Here is an 18,524-nt window from a genome sequence, read left to right on the forward strand (position 1 = left end):
AAAGAAGTCTGACTAAAGGGGGAGAAACTGGAGTAGGAAGTGAATCTTTGAAGAACAGCAAGAAGCTCAGTCGAGACAGTGCTCCTAATGCCGGTTGAGAAGAGATGGAAGCTGGAGCAAGAGGATGGCTTGGGATAGACGATGACCAGACAGTTGCCAAGCTCGGGGCCGGAAGTCCCTCCTCCGGCTCATCTGCAAAGACAAGAGCTGAAGCCGTGGGAAAAGGAGAGCCCGCGGCTGGGAACTCCGCTCGGCGCAGTGGACGTGCCCCGCATCCCTAGCATTGCCCTTTTCCAGGCTCCTCCACCTGCTCAAGCCCGTCTTCAGCATGCACAGTTGGTGACTCTGGGTAGAGGTTGGATGGTAAAGAGTTAAGGACGAGGGTTTGGAGCGAGGACGGAAGGCTGCACAGCGTGTATAACAGCTTAAATGAATTTGGCACCTCTCCTTTGAGTGTTGAATATTCTTTTTGAAGTTGGTGATGGAACATAATTGAACTGGGTCAAATAGATATAATTAAGCTGGGTCAAAACATAATACAAAATTAGACACATCTGGCCTTAGGTTTCCAAGTTGCAGCAGGATTGAAATTCCTGTTGACCCTTGTAGCGAGCTCTACGCTCACACTTGTGTTTCTCCACAACCATTTAACACCTTTTTTCATTGTTTTTTCATCCCTCTACTTCTTTCTTTTTCTCTGTCTCCCTCCTCCCTGTGTCTCCACTTCCGGTTCAAAGGCTGGGAGACAGCAAGGGGGAGAAGATGAATGCAGTTGCCTCCTTGTCTCATGCGTTTCGAGGGGAGGGACGGTGCTCAGGAGCAAACCCTCCGTAAGATACCCAGTGTGAGCAGCGAGCGGTAGACTTTCCAGACGCGGAGCGCTGGTGACTCCCACCTCAAAGTGGTGATTAGAAACATCTGGCGAACCTTCTTTTTATCTGGTTGACTGTGTTCTGGTCCCAAGAACCAAATTTTCCTCACCTTGTGAGGTTCTTATGACAATCTGCCACTTTGGGGACCCCCCGGAAAGCCACCAGTGACCCCTGGCCCACTATAGTGTCTCAACAGGGGCACTAAACCAAGAAGGCTTGTGAGTTCTAGCCTCCAAGGCTTGGAGCAGAAGTTTGCCAAGACAGAAGTTCACATAGCTTAACGTACAGGGGAGAGTGCCTTGCTTCAAAGAAACTTTTCTTCTCTCAGTAAACAATTTGATCTATCAAAAAATCCTTTGATATCTGAGTAGACATTTCTGCAAAGATGATATAGCAAAACCTTTGTTTGCAAGTATAATTCATTCTGGAAACATGCTTGTAATCCAAAGCACTTGTGTATCAAACCAAATTTCCGCATAAGAAATTATGGAGACTCAGATGATTCATTCTACAACCCCAAAATATTCATATAAAATGATTACAGTACTGTAATATGATACACATAATAAAGAACATAGAAAATATAAAGAAAAATAGGTTAACCTGCACCTACCTTTGAAACCTTCATGGCTGGTGTGAAGAAAACAAGAGAGAGAAGGATTATTATTTTGTTTGTTTGTTTGTTTGTTGGTTGGTTGGTACTGGGAATCGAACTCGGGTCCTTGCACTTGTGAAGCAGGCGGCAGAACCACTGAGCTAAATCCCCAGCCCTTGCAGAAAATGTTAAACAGATAAGATTCTCACACTGCTACAGCCTTCTCTAAAAAACTTTGCATTGTTTTCCACATTTTACATATATCCTTAATCTCATTTGAAGGGATTCCTCTGCATTTTTCTCCTCCTTCTGTGCAGGTGAGATCTCCTACAAAACCTCTTGCTGGGAGGGGTGGGGGACCAGTGGCTCACTTCTGATCATGTGATATTTCACTTCCTGTATTACTCATATTACAAGACCTCATTTATCAAGTTTAAATTTATTAGAAATGTTTTCTCATCTTGTGAAACAGAACAAATTACTCGCCGTCCAGGGTTTTCCTGTACACAACTGTCCACATGAAAAGATGTTCATGGTCATGAGCCACAAGAGAAATACAAATCAAAACCACCCTGAGGGAGTAACTTACGCCCATGAGGATTGTTCAGGTCAGAAGGGAAGTGACTGACGGTGTGGGTGAGGACCGAAGAAGCCGGGTTTCCTGTACATGGCTAGGAGGAAAGTAAAGCAGTGTGTCCGATTTGGCAAACAGTTTGGAAGTTTCTCCGAAGTTTAAGCATAGAGTTACTGTGTGACTCTAGTTATTCCACTCCTCTGAAACATAAAAATATGTCCACACAAGAACTTCCATATGAATTTCCCCAGCAGCATTATTCATCAGAGCTGAAAACTCATCCCCAGTGACCCTCAACTAAAGAACGAGTGACTAACACGATAGATCCACTCAGTGGAATATTGTTGGGGGTAAACGAATACCGCAGCCCACTTACATGGGTGAACTTGAAGTCAAGCTACATGACCTTTGTTTGAAATGTCTGGAATAGGCAACCTGCAGCGACAAAAGTAGATCCGCTGCTGTCTCTGTGCCTGATTAGTTGTTTCCTAAGTCTCTGGGGAGCAACTTCATGTTCCCGCTGTGGCCTGCCTGCCCGTGGCCCTTCTGCTGTCCCCTGGAAGTGGCTGCCAGCGCTCCAGACGCAGAAAGGGCGGGCGCATCTGCGTTCTCTCGAGATCTGAGTTCTCTGGGCCGGCAGACTCAGGGCCACGGACCCACAGTATCTTTTGTTATTTTCCTTCTGCTTCCAGTTTTCTTCTAGCCTTGGGTGAAGGTCCACAGAAGGGTGTCAAGTAGACACCAGCGCCCTTCGTGCCTGGGACTCCAAGGCTTCTCCGGCTGGCTCGCACACCTTCCTCTTGTGTGAACTTTGTGGCTCTTTCTTTCGGCTCACATTCGTGGCTCCTTCCTCCTCCCACTGCTGGCCCAAACCCCAAGGCAGTTGTGGTCCCGCATATAGGAAGTGCTCTGGACCCTTGGATGGCAGACTTTCCTCGTTCAGTGACCAGAGAATTGTATATCCTACGTACGTCACCATATGCGGAACAGAGAAATGGTCAAAGGAAATCCAAGTTGGTGACTTTGCTTTTATTTGTATCACTCTTCATGCAGTACTGTACGGTAGCACAGAACATAAAGCTGCAGCCCTGTACTGTACAGTGCAGTCAGCAAATACTACAGTGCTGTATGAACAAGATGTACAGAACTGTACAGAAAAGACAGTCGCTAAGTCCTAACAGAGCACTGGACTGGAAGCCTGAGCAGTCGTTAAACGGGTAGGTCGTTAAATGAGGAACATCTGTATTTTTCTAGATACATTGCAACCTCAACTTCCTTATAGGTTAAAAATAAAGATTTTGTAGGTCATCAAACTTTTTCTCTTTTTTTTTTAGGACAAGGGCTATGTACTTTGTGATTTTTTTAAAATATCTTAATAGATGAAATTTTATTTTGAGCACAGCCTGGGCAATTTAGTGAAACACTTTCTCAAAAATTTTTAAAAATTGTAAAAGGTCCGAGGTGTAGTTCAGTGTGAAGGCCCTGGGTTCAATCCCCAGTACCACAAACACAAAAAGAAGGCAAAACAAAAACCATGACCATAGGTTTGTACCAAATGAAATTAACATTATTTCTTTCATATCATGTAATACATTGTACATATTGAAATATCCCTGATTTTCTCAAAATGACAGTTAATAGGTTGGTTTAATCAAGATTGAGATAACTTTACATAATATCTTTGATTACTTTTTAAAATTGTAATAAGAATATTTAGCATGAAATGTAGCCTCTGTTCAGACTTTTAGATGTGTGATAGATACACTAGTGTTAACTACAGATATTTCTCGGTTAAGGACCTTCCTGTTAACAACTGTTTGGGTTTACAACCCGCACTCAGACTTACGACCTGTCTTTGTGTGTGTGTGTGTGTGTGTGTGTGTGTGTGTGTGTGTGTGTTTCTGTGCATCTTGTTTATACAGCCTCCATTTCTTTTTTGTACACTGTACCTCGCCTATGCAGTACTGTGATTTCTGCTGATTGCACTGTATATTGCGGTACTGTGGCTTTGTCGTCTGTTGTTGTACAGTACTGCATGAAAGAGTTATGGAAATAAAAGCAAAGTCATCGAGTTGCCTTTCCTTTGACCATTCTTTGTTCTGAATATTGTGATGTACACAGGAGGTACAGTGCCTCATTTAGCAACCCATTCACTTAACGACCCGAAGGACCATGACTCAGTGGTTAAATGAGGAATGGCTGCACAGGCAAATTGTTTCTGCAGTAGATCTCAGGAATGTGTCCATCACATGTAAATGAGACTGAATACTCATCGACTAGTGACTCCCTGTTTCTCCCTCCACAAAACCCATGGCAATCACCATTCCAGTCTCTGCCTCTGTAAGTGAGGTCAATGTGTGTCCTTCTATGACTTGTATTTCGCCAGCCTCTGACTGCAGTCACTGTGATCCAGATTTTCAGGTTATCCTGAGGGTATTTTGTGTGCTGGCCAGTCTGCTAGCTGTGGTGTGAATAGCTGCAGATCTTGAGTCTACTAGGGAAGGCAGACAAGAAAACTGCTCTCTCAAACACTGTCGATAGATGCTGTCTGTCTGAGACCCGGTTAGCCTGGCTAGTTTCCTTCTGCAAGTCCATGTTTATCTCCTCACCTCCTCCTGGAGGTGAGGATGTGGGTGGCATCTGATGCTGGATTATCATGTGTCTTATCTGGGCTCCAGCGTAGGTTTGGGCACAAAACACAACCCTAAGACTTTTGGTTTTGTTGGGTACTAATTGAGTCACCACAGGCAGAGAATCGTTTGCATTCTTTGGGCAGAAACGGAGGTAGGGAAGATGGGTTCTTGGCGGGGAGGAGGCCTGCAGAGATAGGGTGTGGCCATTAGGACTGAGGCATTGGAGGAATATGACCTCTTCCTCATGTTTATCATTTTACTGGGGAAATGAGACATAGCCCTGAGAAGCCACAATAGTAGCAGTGAGAGAAAAGTCTGCTGTCACTGAAACAGCATCTGCGCTGCTCGCCAAAACAACAGGTCCTCAGTTAGGCTGGAGAAACGTTCCTTAGAACAAGTGGCTAAAAATGAGTTTTCTTGTGAAACAAACCCACATTTGCTAACATAATGGAAATGTCAGGGAAGTCTGGAGGGTTATTATTGAAACGCTAAATCTCTGTGTGGAGAAAAAGACTACAGTCTGTTACTTCACACAAGTGGCAGAGAGAGCTCGTCCATTGTGGGAAGCTGTTATTGACTCAGGACCGATTCCTCCCTCTACTGACTATTTTCTTTCCTCTGTCCCCCTCAAACCTGCGCCAGTGGCTGAGGAGGCTGGGGAATCTTGAAAGAGGAGTGGGAGGAAAGTATCAGACAATCAAATGCCTTTTGGTTTAGTATCCTCACTGACAACAAACAAAAACATAATAAACCTGGGAGGTGGTTTATTTAGGGCAAAACAGAGATTGGGTGACAAAGATGTCTTAATTTTCGAGCGCGTTTTCTTTCTGAAACCTTTCCGGTTCCAAGTTGTTTCTGTAAGTTGTGGTATTTTGCCACAAGACATTGCCGTTTTTCATCCCGGCATGTTAATAATCGGTGAGTTTTTGTGTTTCTTAGTTAATGAATGGCAGGGAGATCAGGGCATGAGGGAGTAGGGGGCGCTGCAGATGGAGCTTCTGATTTTGGTGGATCCTTTCTCCAGGGTTTGGCCAGCGGTCCTTGGGACACAGAGATAGCCAGCTGTGTGTCCTGTTGAGGAAATGCAGTGCTTCCCCAAACCAAAGGTGGTCGATTCCTCATGCATTGAGTCTCCGGCTCAGACTGTTTTGGGTTAATTGGCTTCTTTGTCAGAGTCTCCATTCGGCCCTAAAACGGCTGTCAGGAGAACATGTGTGCGCTTCTCCTGCCCAATCCTTGACCGATTTCCCCAGCTGAGACCTTCTCCAGGTTGAAGCTGGCTGTTGTTCACAGTGGTAGATTTTCCAGAGACCTTCCTGAGGGACCCAACCCACAGCCGCCGTTCCCTCCTCTGTCACAGTGGAGTGGACCCCAGAGCCCTCTACAGTGACCCCAAAATGATGACAGCAAATTAAGCCCAAAGGAGGACCAACATTTCCACTGCCAACGACATGAATACTATTTCTCTTAATTGATAAGAAGGTGTTTTTTCTGTTAAAAACCCTGGATTTGGTGAGATCTTGGCTGCACGTGTGTGTGTGTGTGTGTGTGTGTGTGTGTGCAAGGTTGCCGTGTGCACCGTGCACGTTCATTCACACTTCTGACAACAGCAGGTCCCGAACAGGCCTTAAATCATCGCTCTGGGAATGGCCAGGATACACTTGTTCCAGAGCTCCTGGAAGTATTGGTTTCTGAAATTGCCTGTGTAAATCACAGGGGCTTTAACAGCTCCATTGTGAGACAGGAGAAAACAGCAGCTGCGTGTAACTGTTCTCCTCAATTTCCACGAAATAATTGACAGCCATTGGAAGGTTGGGATGTGGTTCTTACAGGAAACATCACGAAGAGTCCACCAGCTGCCTCTGGAAATAAAGACCGGTTTCTAGCACAAGAGTGGGGGGTTGTGTGTGGCAGCGTGAGTGAATTATGTGTGAATACCTTTCTTTGATGAAGGGTCAATCTTGGTGTTGAAAATAGAAAAGTAAAGCCCATAGTTCACTCAGCAAATGCTTTCAGGGCCTGCTCATAGGCTAAATATAGTAAGCTTTTCAACCACTAACCCCTCAGAGTCCTTTAACATGGCAGTCCTTCACATGGGGAAACAGTGCGTTTGTAAAAGGTGAGTCTGAATAGGAAGAAGTACAAAGTGCAGACTCCAAAAAACCTCTCGCGGAGACTTTTTTTCAGCAGGCAAAATGGTAGTGGTTTTAGGGCTGGAAGAGTAAAACCTAAGAGCCATTTTTTCACAGATGGCCACACACAGGAGACTTGGCGTCCACCGATGAGGACTGCACGGTTAAACACAAATGGCAGCGCAGGTGTGAAGTGGAGATGTCTCGGTGTAAAAGCCACCGGGAGGGGGGCCAGGGACTTGGCTCAGTGGTTCCCGCCGCCTGTCTCACAAGGGCCCGAGTTCGATCCCTGGCACAAAAAAAAAAGCCAACTGGGAGGAAGAGAGGAGACAGGGCTGAAGCGACAACACCTTGATTTACTGCTCCCCAAATCCTTCGCTCTGTGCCACCTGGCTGCTGCTCCTTGACTCAGTGTCCATTTGGTGGACATCAGGTGGGTCCCGAGGACAAGAGTCCAGACCCTGTCCCCGAAGACCTACCATTCAGACAGGCGGGGAACAGCCGTAAAGCGCAGTGTGCGGAGAGCGCTGACATCGTCCGGTTCGTTCTTTATCCTGCAGATTTTTCTCACATCCCGCACCGTGCTCGACTCTGGGATTATGATATGAAATGAAGCAAAGATGGCCCAAGTCCTGCGTCTGAATGCTGATTACTGAGAGTCAGTTCCGACTGCCCCGTCCTCTAGCTGGGGACGAAAGTGACACGAACTTCTGGGCCAGGGGTCAGCCTCACCAAGGGCTGCACAGTCCTTGTCCTGGCAAGACCGCACACTTGAGCTTCTCCCCGGTCCCTGCCGGCCGGGGGAGCTGCCAGCTTTTGTGACTTGAGCCCCCTCGGCTTTTCGCGATCCGGCCGTGCTGCCCGCACTGAACCCTTCTCATGGGCTGCGAGAGGGGGTGACTCAGTCCCACGAGGGGAAGGGGAAGAAATCAGGCGTCCGATAAGACTAACACGTGACGGGAGAGTGCAGGCCTGGGCGGGAGAAGGGAGTGGATTGGGTTTCTCCCCACCTGCCTGGGACCACAGGAGGCGCGTCTCTAATGGGATGCCAGGCCTCCTGCCAAGGAGGACCTCTGTGAGCAGGTTGGACTGGGCTGGCTGAAGGAAGACGCACTCACCGCCTCCAAAACTTCCACCTCTGGGGCAGAAGAGACTCATTCCAGGTCGCTCCTCTGGCTCTGTGGTCCCATCCGAAGTGCCCCTGTCAGCCTGCGTCAGAAAATGTCACTCCCTGCAGTGCGGAGAGGAGTCACACCAGTCTCCAGCTCAGCCACTTTGAAGCCACCCTACTGAAAAATTTCTTTCCTTATCTTGTTGTTTTTATTTTTCCAGTACTAGGGATCGAACCCAGGGCCTTCCCACTGAGCAGCATTCTTTACCCTTTTTCATTTATCTTTTTGAGTCAGGGTCTCGCTAAGTTACTAAGTTGCCCAGGTGATGTTTGAGCTTGGGATATTCCTGCCCCAGCCTACCCCAGTGCTGAGATTACAGATGTGCACCACGTCTCCTGGCTTGAAAAATTTATTGTTAAAATGCGTAAGAAAGTCTTTTACTTGAAAAAACTGCTGTGAAATATTTCTCTTGTTGTATTTAAGTGTAACCATCAATGGGATATATTTGGGCTCGTCCAGCACTACTCCTTCAGCCCACTTAGTTTTGTTCTGTTTCATCTAAAACCTTTCAAGTGGTGACTTGCTGAGAGGGAGCCGAGTGACAGCCTTGCTTAGAAGCATTCCTTCCCAGCCTCCAGGTGCCACCCTCTTTCACAGAGTATTTTATAATTGTATGCAACTGTCTGAGTTCTTAGGATCTTGGTCCCAGACTCTATTTTGCTTTTCTTCCTTTTTTAGACAAGGTCTCGCCACGTAGTAGAGGCCAGCCAGCCTTGCAACTCACTCTGCAGCCTAGGCTGGCTTTGCATGCGTAGTAATCCTCCTGCCTCAGCCTCCGCACACAGTTCTGAGATGGCAGGCATGCACCACCCTCTTTGTGAGTGCCCTTCCTTCCCTCACCCCGAGGAAGACGAGTCCTCTGCACCTGGTTTTTCCACTCCTTCCCAACTGCACCCATATTTTCCTTCTCTGAACCCTGCCATGCTTGAACTTGACTACCTCCTTATTCCCTCATAAACTCATCTCACCACTAGGAGTTTGCAGAGCATCTGGATACAAAGCTATGCATTTTGTATTAAAAGAGAATTGCTATGCGCTGAGGTGCATCTCCCTTCATTTTCCAGGAAGTGCAACCAATATCTTAGGTCTTAGGCAGGACCTGGTGGAGAAACAAGCCTAAGAAACTGTGGTCGTCATCAAGAAATCAAATAAGAAGGAGTGCTGGTGAGGAAAAGGAGCCGTCCTGCAGCGTGGGCACAAGTGTAAACTGGTACAACCACTGTGGAGATCGGTGTGTGGATTCCTCACAAATCTCAAATTAGAGATTGCGTTTGACTCAGCTGATCCCCTTCTAAGGCTCTTCACAGAAGTTGAAGACACTCTATTACAGTGATCCATGCACACCCGTGTTTACAGCAGCACAACTCATAACAACCAAATACTGGAAGTGACCTATTTGTCCATCAACAGATGAGTGGATAAAGAAAATGTGGTATTTACGCACAATGGAGTACTACTCTGCCATAAAGAAGGATAAATACCACAATTGTAGGAAAATGGATCCACCTTGAGAACCATGAGATGAGGTGAACTAAATCAGACACACGTGCTTAAATATCACATGGCTTCTTTTATGTGAAAACCCAAAGTATAAATAAATTAAAGAGCAAAATAAATGACAAAAACAGGAGATAATAAATAATAATAGGGAGATGAGGAAGGGGATCAAAGATGGAGAGAGGGAGGGGAAGGAAAGGGCTGGAAAAAGGAATGAAGATGGGTCGTGAATGTGGACCAGCTCCACACAAGGAGTACAAACATTACGTACTGCAAGCATGCACTAATTAAAAATGAGCTCTGTGACACCAAGGCTCAAATGGTGACAGGAACAGGGAGAATGCTCCCACCGACAGCCTCCAGGGCTGCATAGCCCATCTCAAGGCCTCCATTTACACCCCAGAGTGACCCCAGCAACTGTAGCACACCCTCCTTTGTAGGATCCAGCTTTGGTACAGCACGGAGAACGGTGAGCAGGGGCGGATCCATCAGTGTTGGCCCGCACATTGCTCCGTCCTTGTCCTGCCAAGCGCAAGGTGCTTTGACAGTGTCAGGGGTGCTAGATCGGAACCCTTGGAGGGGAGCTGCATGGATGAACTCATCCTGTTGCCGCTCCCCTTCGATTCACGAGGAGACACTAATTTTCTCTCCAGTCTGGCAGCCGACCTGGTTCATAGCAAGTGTGAGGGAAATCAAACCACCACTGCCCCCTGTCAGCCTATGCTCACTGCCCCACGAGATGCTCCTGGGGCAGAGAAGCCGTACGGGTCCCAGGGCTGCGACCCGGGGAGAAGCCACCCAGGAGCCCAGGGGCTGCTCTGCGGCTGTCAGTATCATCTGTGTTTGTGTGAGCTTGAACGTGGCGCTTGTGTCTGGGCTAACAGTCGTGAGCAAGACCGAAGCTTATTTGTCCGTGAAAATATGAAAGGCACTGGTTTTTCCATCTCTGTTCAGACCCACAGATTTTTAGATCCTTGTATTCAAACAGAAGTTTCTTCTATTCAAAGCAGACCCAAGACAGTGTTTGAGCTTTCCACAAAACTGTGGAGCTGAGTGGCAGTCAGGCTTGTGTGGCAGTAGGGAAATGCCACTGAGCTCCACACGTGAAAAAGTTTAAGATGATAAATTTTACTTTATGTGTGTTTTACCACAATTGAAAATAGGCTTTGAGTTTTAAGAATAATAGGCAAGAAGGGAAAAATGACCCCAAAAGAGTGTTTATTCCTTTTGTCACCTGGTGTACAGAGCAGGTGTGCAGAAAATGTATTTTACATCAATAAATGCGTGAGCATGGTGGTCCCAACATGCTGGACGTAAGGTGCACGCGAGGTTGGGGGTTTTCTCGGCTCAGCCCTGGGGAAGCTGGGCTACTTCCCCTTCCTAGCAGCCTGTTGTAGTCAGTAGTGGGCACCCAGCCTGCAGGAGTGAGACGGAGCTGTCAGCAGTGAACTGGTCACCATGCTTACACTGCTTGTAACGCTAGCCCACCTCTGTGTCTTGGTTCCCTGCTGCGCAGATGCCCAGCCCACCGAGGGGGAGAGGGAGATTTGGAACCAGATCAGCGCCGTGCTACAGGACTCCGAGAGCATCCTCACCGACCTGCAGGCCTACAAGGGCGCTGGGCCGGAGATCCGAGACGTGCGTATGCAGCGACCATGCTGAGTTGCAGCAGGAGGGGCTGGGAGGACTGCACAGACACACGCGCACACGCAGATACACACATGCACAGGCAAGCGCACAGACACGCACACACACAGATACACATGTGCACAGACACGCGCACACACACCTACACACAGACACACAGACAACTACATATAGTCACACACACACAGACACATGCATAGTCACATGTGCAGACCCACACACACACACGTCACTCACACAGCCTAAGTAATAGCTTGAGCATTTCCCAGAGGACTAAGAAAAACAAGGGGTGTGATGTGTTCTAAGTGCATAAATGGCCCTTTTGATTTTAGCACATTCTCCTGAGCACACAATGCTATAAAATGCTAGAAAGTTCTCTCTCAAACCTACATTTGGTATTGCAGGGCTCATGTTAACAGCAGCATCAGGAGATTATTTCATGTAAGGGACACACACACAGGCTATGAACAGTTGCACCATGAATCATAAGGTCTGGAATGACACACACTTTGTAGCATTGTGTGATAATTTAGGAGGGTCACATGTGATGGCCACAAACCGCTTGCTTTAAGTAGGAGACCAGTGTGTCATCTTAAATGTCTCATGAAGAACAAAATAGCCAAAGCAAATATGGAAATCATCAGTTTGACTCTTCAGACTTCACCATGCCTTTAAGGCAAGAAAATTTTACTTAAAAGGATTAGGTTTTCTTGATTTGGGTTTTAGTGTGTATGGTTTTCTTTTTGCTTTGTTTGAGAGGGCATCTTACTATGTTGCCCAGGCTACCTTGAACTTCTGGGCTTAAGTAATCCTCCCGCCTCAGCCTCCTGTGTAGCTGGGACTGTAGGCAGTGCCATCGCACAACTACTACAGAAGGCATTAGTATTGGGAACATATAAAAACATGAGTGCACAGACACACACTGCCGTCGCCACCACCATCCCTCAGTGAATGACTCCACCCCCATCGTGCTGATAACCTCAGCCTGCCCATTCACAGCCAAGGCTACCAGGCACAGTTTTTCTACTTAGGGGACACCACTGAATTTAGGCACGACAGGTTATAGTACAGGTTGGTGGGATATAATGCATATCGCAGACAAAATGTGTCTACAGAATTTGACCTTTTTAATCAGCACCAACTCTACTCTAGAACCAAATGGCAATGGCAGGGACCACATTTCTTCCAATGCAAATGTGCTTTTTGTGGTTCAAGAGAACAGAAACAAGATAACTCAAGATCTACATGCGGAGCCATTGGCTCATGTACCAGTGCTCAGATTTCCTTTGAAATGAGCATCCTGGAGGGGACAGGCCGGGGAGTCATCCTCGGCCCAAGAGGTGCACATTCACAGAACAGCAGATTGTCTTTGTTAGCTAAAGTCGCTTCTCCATCCTAGGACGTGTTGATGCTGTGCATATTATTATTTTTAAATGCGCAGTTCTACCATATCTTTGCAGGCGATCCAAAACCCCAATGACATTCAGCTTCAAGAAAAGGCTTGGAATGCGGTGTGTCCCCTGGTTGTGAGGCTGAAGAGGTTCTACGAGTTCTCCATCCGGCTCGGTGGGTCTGGTTTCCAGGGTCCTGGTCTGTCTTACCCGAGAGGCTCTGTGTTGTCACGTGAGGAGGCAGCAGGAGCCGCTGAGCATGTTGGGAAACGCCCAGTGACCTCCTGGTATCCGGGGCGGCCATTTGTAAACAATACCCCTTTCTCATTTCTTGGAGTCGCTCACATTGGAGCTGTGAAGTTCCTGGCACATTGTGAGTGTTTCCACCGGCACACGGACAGTGGGTGCCCCTTTGTCTTGTGCTCAGTGGCATCCAAGTCTTCCTACTCCATTTCCCCCAAAATAAGACCTAGGCCAGAAAATAAGCCCTAGCATGGTTTCTCAGGATACTCATAAGCCCTGCCTCTAAAATAAGCCTTGGTCAGCCAGATGGACACATTTATTATGTCTGTTGCAACATATGATGGATGTATTGAGTTATTACGATGCTCCAGAAGATGACATGACTATATTTGAATAAATGTAGATTTTTGTACATGAATAAATGAATAAGTGTAGACTGTTGTATATAATAAATCTAGACTGAGGTACATAAAAAAAAAGATGTCACCTGAAAATAAACCCTATTGCATCTTTTTGGAACAAAAGTTAATATAAGGTCTTATTTTTGGGGAAATATGGTAGTTTCCTGGAAAATAGAAGTTGGAAGAGACAAGTTACCTACGAGCCCAAAAAGGACTCGGCTGGCTGGAGTCTTACGACAAAAGTAATATAATATGATACAAGAAAATAAGCTTAGCGTTCTTTCCTTGAGCTGTGAACATGAAATAAAAAACTCAAAGCCGAAATTGTGTAGGTGCAGGGAGGCCAAGCAGAAGCAAGGGTACAGGCACTTCATGGCTCTGTGTGCCCCGAAGTGTGGCCTGACCCCCATCCCCAGCAGAAAAGCCAAGCCTGATTTCTTTGGCTGGCACAGTGTGCCCAGAACGAAAAAGTCAGTGGTCATCTTCTCTGCTTCCACCGTAAGGGTGCTGGGTTCCAAGAGGAAAAACGAAATCGAAATACTCCAGGGCGATCAGCGCCGTGGTGTTGAAAGCCCTGGGAGCTTTGATCGCTAACCAGATCAAACCAGTTTCATAAGGAAAGAGTTCCTTAGATAGGTAGAAGAGAGAGGAGTTTCACTCTGTTTCCTCAGCTTGCTGCTAGACCCCTTAATACGAAATCCGGAGGATCCTAATTTTAGCTCACAGAGCAGTGTGTTCCTGTGTGTGACTGTCCAACAGGGGCATGGCACACATGCATGAGAGGCGTGTAAGGGCTGTGTGGAGACAGCACCAGCAGTCCTGCCTGTTGACTGGATAGTTGATATTTGAGTCTGGGGCCTGTCCGCTTTTTTCCAACCTCTCAAACTCTGCCAGTATATCACCAAATTACTATAGTCAACACTGGAAGGAATGAGCTTGTCTTTTAATAACATTTTATTTACAAACACAACAGTGGACCAGATTTGGGCTGAGGCTGAGGTCTGCCAACCCCTGCTGAGGAGGATTGGCTCCAAAGGGCCCAACCTTTTTGGCCCCAGGGACCAGCTTCAGGAAAAGCAGTTTTCCCCGGCTGGGCATGGGAAAGGCTGGATAAGAGGGTGGTTCCAGGGTGATTCGGAGGCACTCACACCCTGGATCTCCAAATGCATGGTCTCAGTAGGATTTAGGCTTCTAGGAGCATCTAAGGCCCGCTGATCTGACAGGAGACCGAGCATAGCTGGTGATGGAGCAATGGGGAGTGGCTAGAAAGACAGAGGAAGCTGTGCTTGCTTCCTGCCACTCACGTCGTACTGTGAGGCCTGGTTCCTAGCAGGCCATGGTCGGGGGTTGGGGACCCCCTGGTAAATGGCTCTTGCTGTAATAAGTCTAGGGTAATAAAAACTACATTGTTTAGAGACAAGCAAAGGGAGCAGTGAGACTGTCATCAGAATGGCGACGGTGGCAGGTTTGGAGAAAAGCATTCCTGGTTTAGGTCAGACTGAGAGGAAGAGAAAAGCTGGAGAGCAGAATTCACTCTGCGTGGAGCCTGGGCTCTAAATCCATGTGTTCAGAGCATGGGCCTCCTGCTACTCCAGCAGTGGCTCTCAGCGGGGCCAGATGCACTTGTGGTCTCCGCAGGTTGTCAGGAATCCAGACCAGCGGTGCTGAGTGTAGTGGGTGCTGATCATGCCCAGGAGACCCCTTGTCCATTCACGCAGCATCTGACACAGCCGGGGGCAGCGGCTGGGAACAGTCTCTGAGATTATCAGCCGGGCTCAGGATGGTGTCTGCGGGCCACCCGAGAAACAAACGTTCACCCTTTGGCTTTCAGAGACGGCCCTGCAGAGCCTGCTGGAGTCCCTGACGTGTCCCCCCTACACACCGACACAGCACCTGGAGCGCGAGCAGGCCCTGGCCAAGGAGTTTGCAGAAATCTTGCATTTTACACTTCGATTTGATGAGCTGAAGGTCAGACCCAGCGCACTGGGAAGGTGTCCAGCCCTGTCCCGAGCTGGGGCCGCGGGTGGGGAGCAGCGACAGGGGCAGCTCCTCCCCCACAGCTATATTCAGCACGGGAGATTTGCATTTCATGTGATTAGAGTAGTTTAAGATGATAATTTTATTTGGAAATTCAAAATTTGCCAAGTGAAGTCAGAGAAAAACTGGGTTCAAACAGACTCCCTGATATCTACGCCCCTGTAAGTATAAGGTATGATTTAGAATGATAAAGTTATGGGTCTTTATTTTTAACTAGAAGGTACTTTGATTCGTGTGTAACAGAGATCATGTTTACCCGGAAATAAGACCTAACCGGGAAATAAACTTCGGATGTAATTAATAGCTGGTCATCACCTTGGTGGTGGCCAGTGGCACGCAGCAGGTTGTACCTCACTGTTCTCTCAGTTGGTGGCCACTCTAATGACAGGTGAGGCAAGGCTAGGCTGATTGGGGCTGGCACTTTTGATCTCTAGTCAGGTCTTATTCTGGGGGAAACACAAGTCCTGCATTTTTACAAAATTGAGCACCTGGTCTCCTAATGTGCCTTCTCCGGCCTGCTGCCAGGAAATGACCTTCTCTCTCACCTCTTCTGAAACTTCAGATGAGGAACCCAGCCATTCAGAATGACTTCAGCTACTACCGAAGAACAATAAGTCGCAATCGTATCAACAACATGCATGTGAGTCCTGGGGCCCCCTGTCCCCCGTGGATTTTATTTTTTTCTTCCTGGGTCAGACAGGGCCCAGGGAGAAGACAGCCCTTTATGTTTCTAATTGCATCTTCTCTTCCTCTTTTCCTCAGCTAGACATTGAGAATGAAGTGAATAATGAGATGGCCAATCGAATGTCCCTCTTCTACGCAGAAGCCACGCCAATGCTGAAAACCCTGAGCAACGCCACCATGCACTTTGTCTCCGAAGTACGTAGAGAGCAGCAAGGTCCTTTTTTCTTATTTGTGCATAAAAGCTGCTTGTGCGACTAACAAGCATTTGTACCTCCAATGTAGAACAAAACCCTGCCGATAGAAAACACCACGGACTGCCTCAGTACGATGACCAGCGTCTGCAAAGTCATGCTGGAGACTCCGTAAGTGATCCCAAGGGATGTTCACGGTTGGCGGTTCACCCATCTGGGGCCTGTTAAAAATGAGAAGTCTTGTACCAGAGGGTCAGGATAGAAAGTTTCCAAGTATATCATCTGCTTCAAGTTCAGAAGGAACTCTGATTAGCAGTGTCATTATCTGTCTTTCTGTAGTCCAAGAAGCTGAGACTCAAACTGACTGACTGACCTCCTGAAGGTTGCATAGCTTGTTAGATGGCAGAAGCAACATCAAAGATGCCGCTAGAAGACGTGTAAGGACCACCACATGAGTTGGCACATGCCCACAGTCTTAGCACTGTAGGAGACTGAGGCAGCAGAATCCTAAGTTCAAGCTCAGCCTGGGCAACTTAATGAAATCTTGTCTCAAAAAACAAATAAAGAAGGGATTTTTTAGCTCAGTGGTTCTGCCACTTGCCTCGCAAGCACAAGGGCCCAAGTTTGATCCCTGGTACCAAAAGAAAGAAAAAAAGGCTAGGGATGTAGCTCAGTGTGAAGGACCTAGGTTCAATCCCTAGTCCTAAAAATGCAAACACACGCACACACACACACAAACACATGTACATATGAAGATATGTAAAGGCCAAATAGAGAAGTCAGATGACTTATTATTACAGACATATTACAGAGAAGACCTAAGAGATTGGGAATCAGAGTAGGAGAGTAGAAGAGGTGTGTGTGACTGTTGCAGAATAATGAATAATGGCTCTCTCTCTCTCTTTCTGTCTCTCTCTCTGCCTCGTTTCTTTGTACCTAAACTAGTTGCTAGTTGCTAGAGTTAAAAATTGGTTGAGTTATTGATGGCAAAGCAGCACAGTTATGGGGAAGTCTCCACTCAAAATCGGGGTGTGGATACATCGGTACCCTCTCCTGTGCCAATGAGTAGATGCTGTGACCTCCCTGGTCCTTCCTTGGTTTCCTCGTCTAATAGAGTTTCCCAAACATCTTCTACTTTTCAGAATATTCAGGAAAGCCAGAAGTATCAGAAGCACCTTACAAAACATGTTCTGTTCGTATGTAAGAGGGCATTCCTTTAAAATATTTTACCTGTACCAAAATTAAGATTTATTCGAAGTCAGAAATCGCACTTACCTTCATTATGGGCTAATTCATCATGAAATAGACACTAAGGAAATCTCTAGAATTGGCCGAAATTATCTGAATCATCAGGGACCCCATCAAGATAAGTGGACAAAATTCAGGCTCCACAGATGCTCTCAGCTCAGGGAATGGTGTATGATTTCTTCGCCAAGCCAATCCAGCCTGCACCCTGGGTCTTAACAAAGGAAGTTACTCCAGCGGCAGACCGGATAGCTGCTCTGTAGAAACGAGCCCAATCCTTTGTCTCTGTAATGAAGCCATTATTCTCTATAATCTCGGGCAGCCAGAGGGACCTGCTATAAAATATTCAAGATTGATGTGCGGGATGCTGTGCCTGGTGAGCCGGCTGCTGAAGGGCAGAAGCGAGAATTTGCTGCCCTCTTATTTACCTTATTTTCACACTGAACTGCCGGTTGGATAGATTTGAGGGGAATTACCCTCACGGTCCTGGTCTCTTCAGGAGCGCATTAACCCAGCTGCGGCAGGCCCGGGATTGCTCTCCAGAGAAGATGCAGGGAGCAGCCCCTCGCAGAGCAGAACCCCAGTGCAGTGCTCTGCTAAAGAGGCACCGTGGCCGCTGTCTTCTCTCTTCCAGGGAGTACAGGAGCAGGTTCACGAGTGAAGAGACACTCATGTTCTGCATGAGGGTGATGGTGGGGGTCATCATCCTCTACGACCACGTGCACCCCGTGGGAGCCTTCTGCAAGACGTCCAAGATCGATGTAAGAACAGCTGTGCACAGACCTTGTCCCCTTGCTCTGGCCTCCATACCCACTGAGAGTGACCTTTCTGAGATACAGCGCCCTCTCTGTTTTAGATCAGAAGTACAGCCTCAAACACACAGCAAATACAGCATAGCAAGAATGTGCATCCCTCTGCCTAGTGAAGCTGAGCAGATGACCAGTCCCTTAGCAGCTCCCTGTCCCTCCACTGACCCAGTGCTCCCTGCTGATTTCAGTCTCACATCTGTCCTAATAAGTTGGGGGATATGGGATGCTTATAACACCCCATGCTCCAACATTACTTTGCCTTTCAGTTTTCTCTCCTGTTAACTACATACCTTTGCCCTGTATGATTTCATGACTTTATATTTAAATATGTGTGATCCTTTTCCTGCACCAAAGGGCCCTTTCTCCTACTCTATGATGAGTGGATTTCTTTCAGCCACTTT

The 18,524-nt window shown here is 47.3% G+C and overlaps 1 protein-coding gene across 2 annotated transcripts in view; it reads left to right on the forward strand.

The window, feature by feature from the left end:
• Cyria (CYFIP related Rac1 interactor A) overlaps positions 1 to 18,524 on the forward strand; it is a 63,864-nt gene that overhangs the window by 35,643 nt on the left and 9,697 nt on the right. Inside the window, exons 3-9 of one of the 2 annotated variants that reach the window (XM_010629027.3) lie at positions 10,992 to 11,113; positions 12,583 to 12,688; positions 14,989 to 15,125; positions 15,757 to 15,834; positions 15,957 to 16,073; positions 16,161 to 16,240; positions 17,949 to 18,075. In XM_010629027.3, coding sequence (XP_010627329.1) covers positions 10,992 to 11,113; positions 12,583 to 12,688; positions 14,989 to 15,125; positions 15,757 to 15,834; positions 15,957 to 16,073; positions 16,161 to 16,240; positions 17,949 to 18,075 — 767 coding nt within the window. Of the gene's footprint in view, positions 1 to 10,991; positions 11,114 to 12,582; positions 12,689 to 12,730; positions 12,887 to 14,988; positions 15,126 to 15,756; positions 15,835 to 15,956; positions 16,074 to 16,160; positions 16,241 to 17,948; positions 18,076 to 18,524 lie in introns of those variants that run through there. The other variant, XM_019208156.2, reaches the window with a different exon arrangement.

Source organism: Fukomys damarensis, unplaced genomic scaffold, assembly GCF_012274545.1.
Source record: "Fukomys damarensis isolate Sample0158 unplaced genomic scaffold, DMR_v1.0_HiC HiC_scaffold_25, whole genome shotgun sequence".
Lineage (NCBI taxonomy): Eukaryota > Metazoa > Chordata > Mammalia > Rodentia > Bathyergidae > Fukomys > Fukomys damarensis.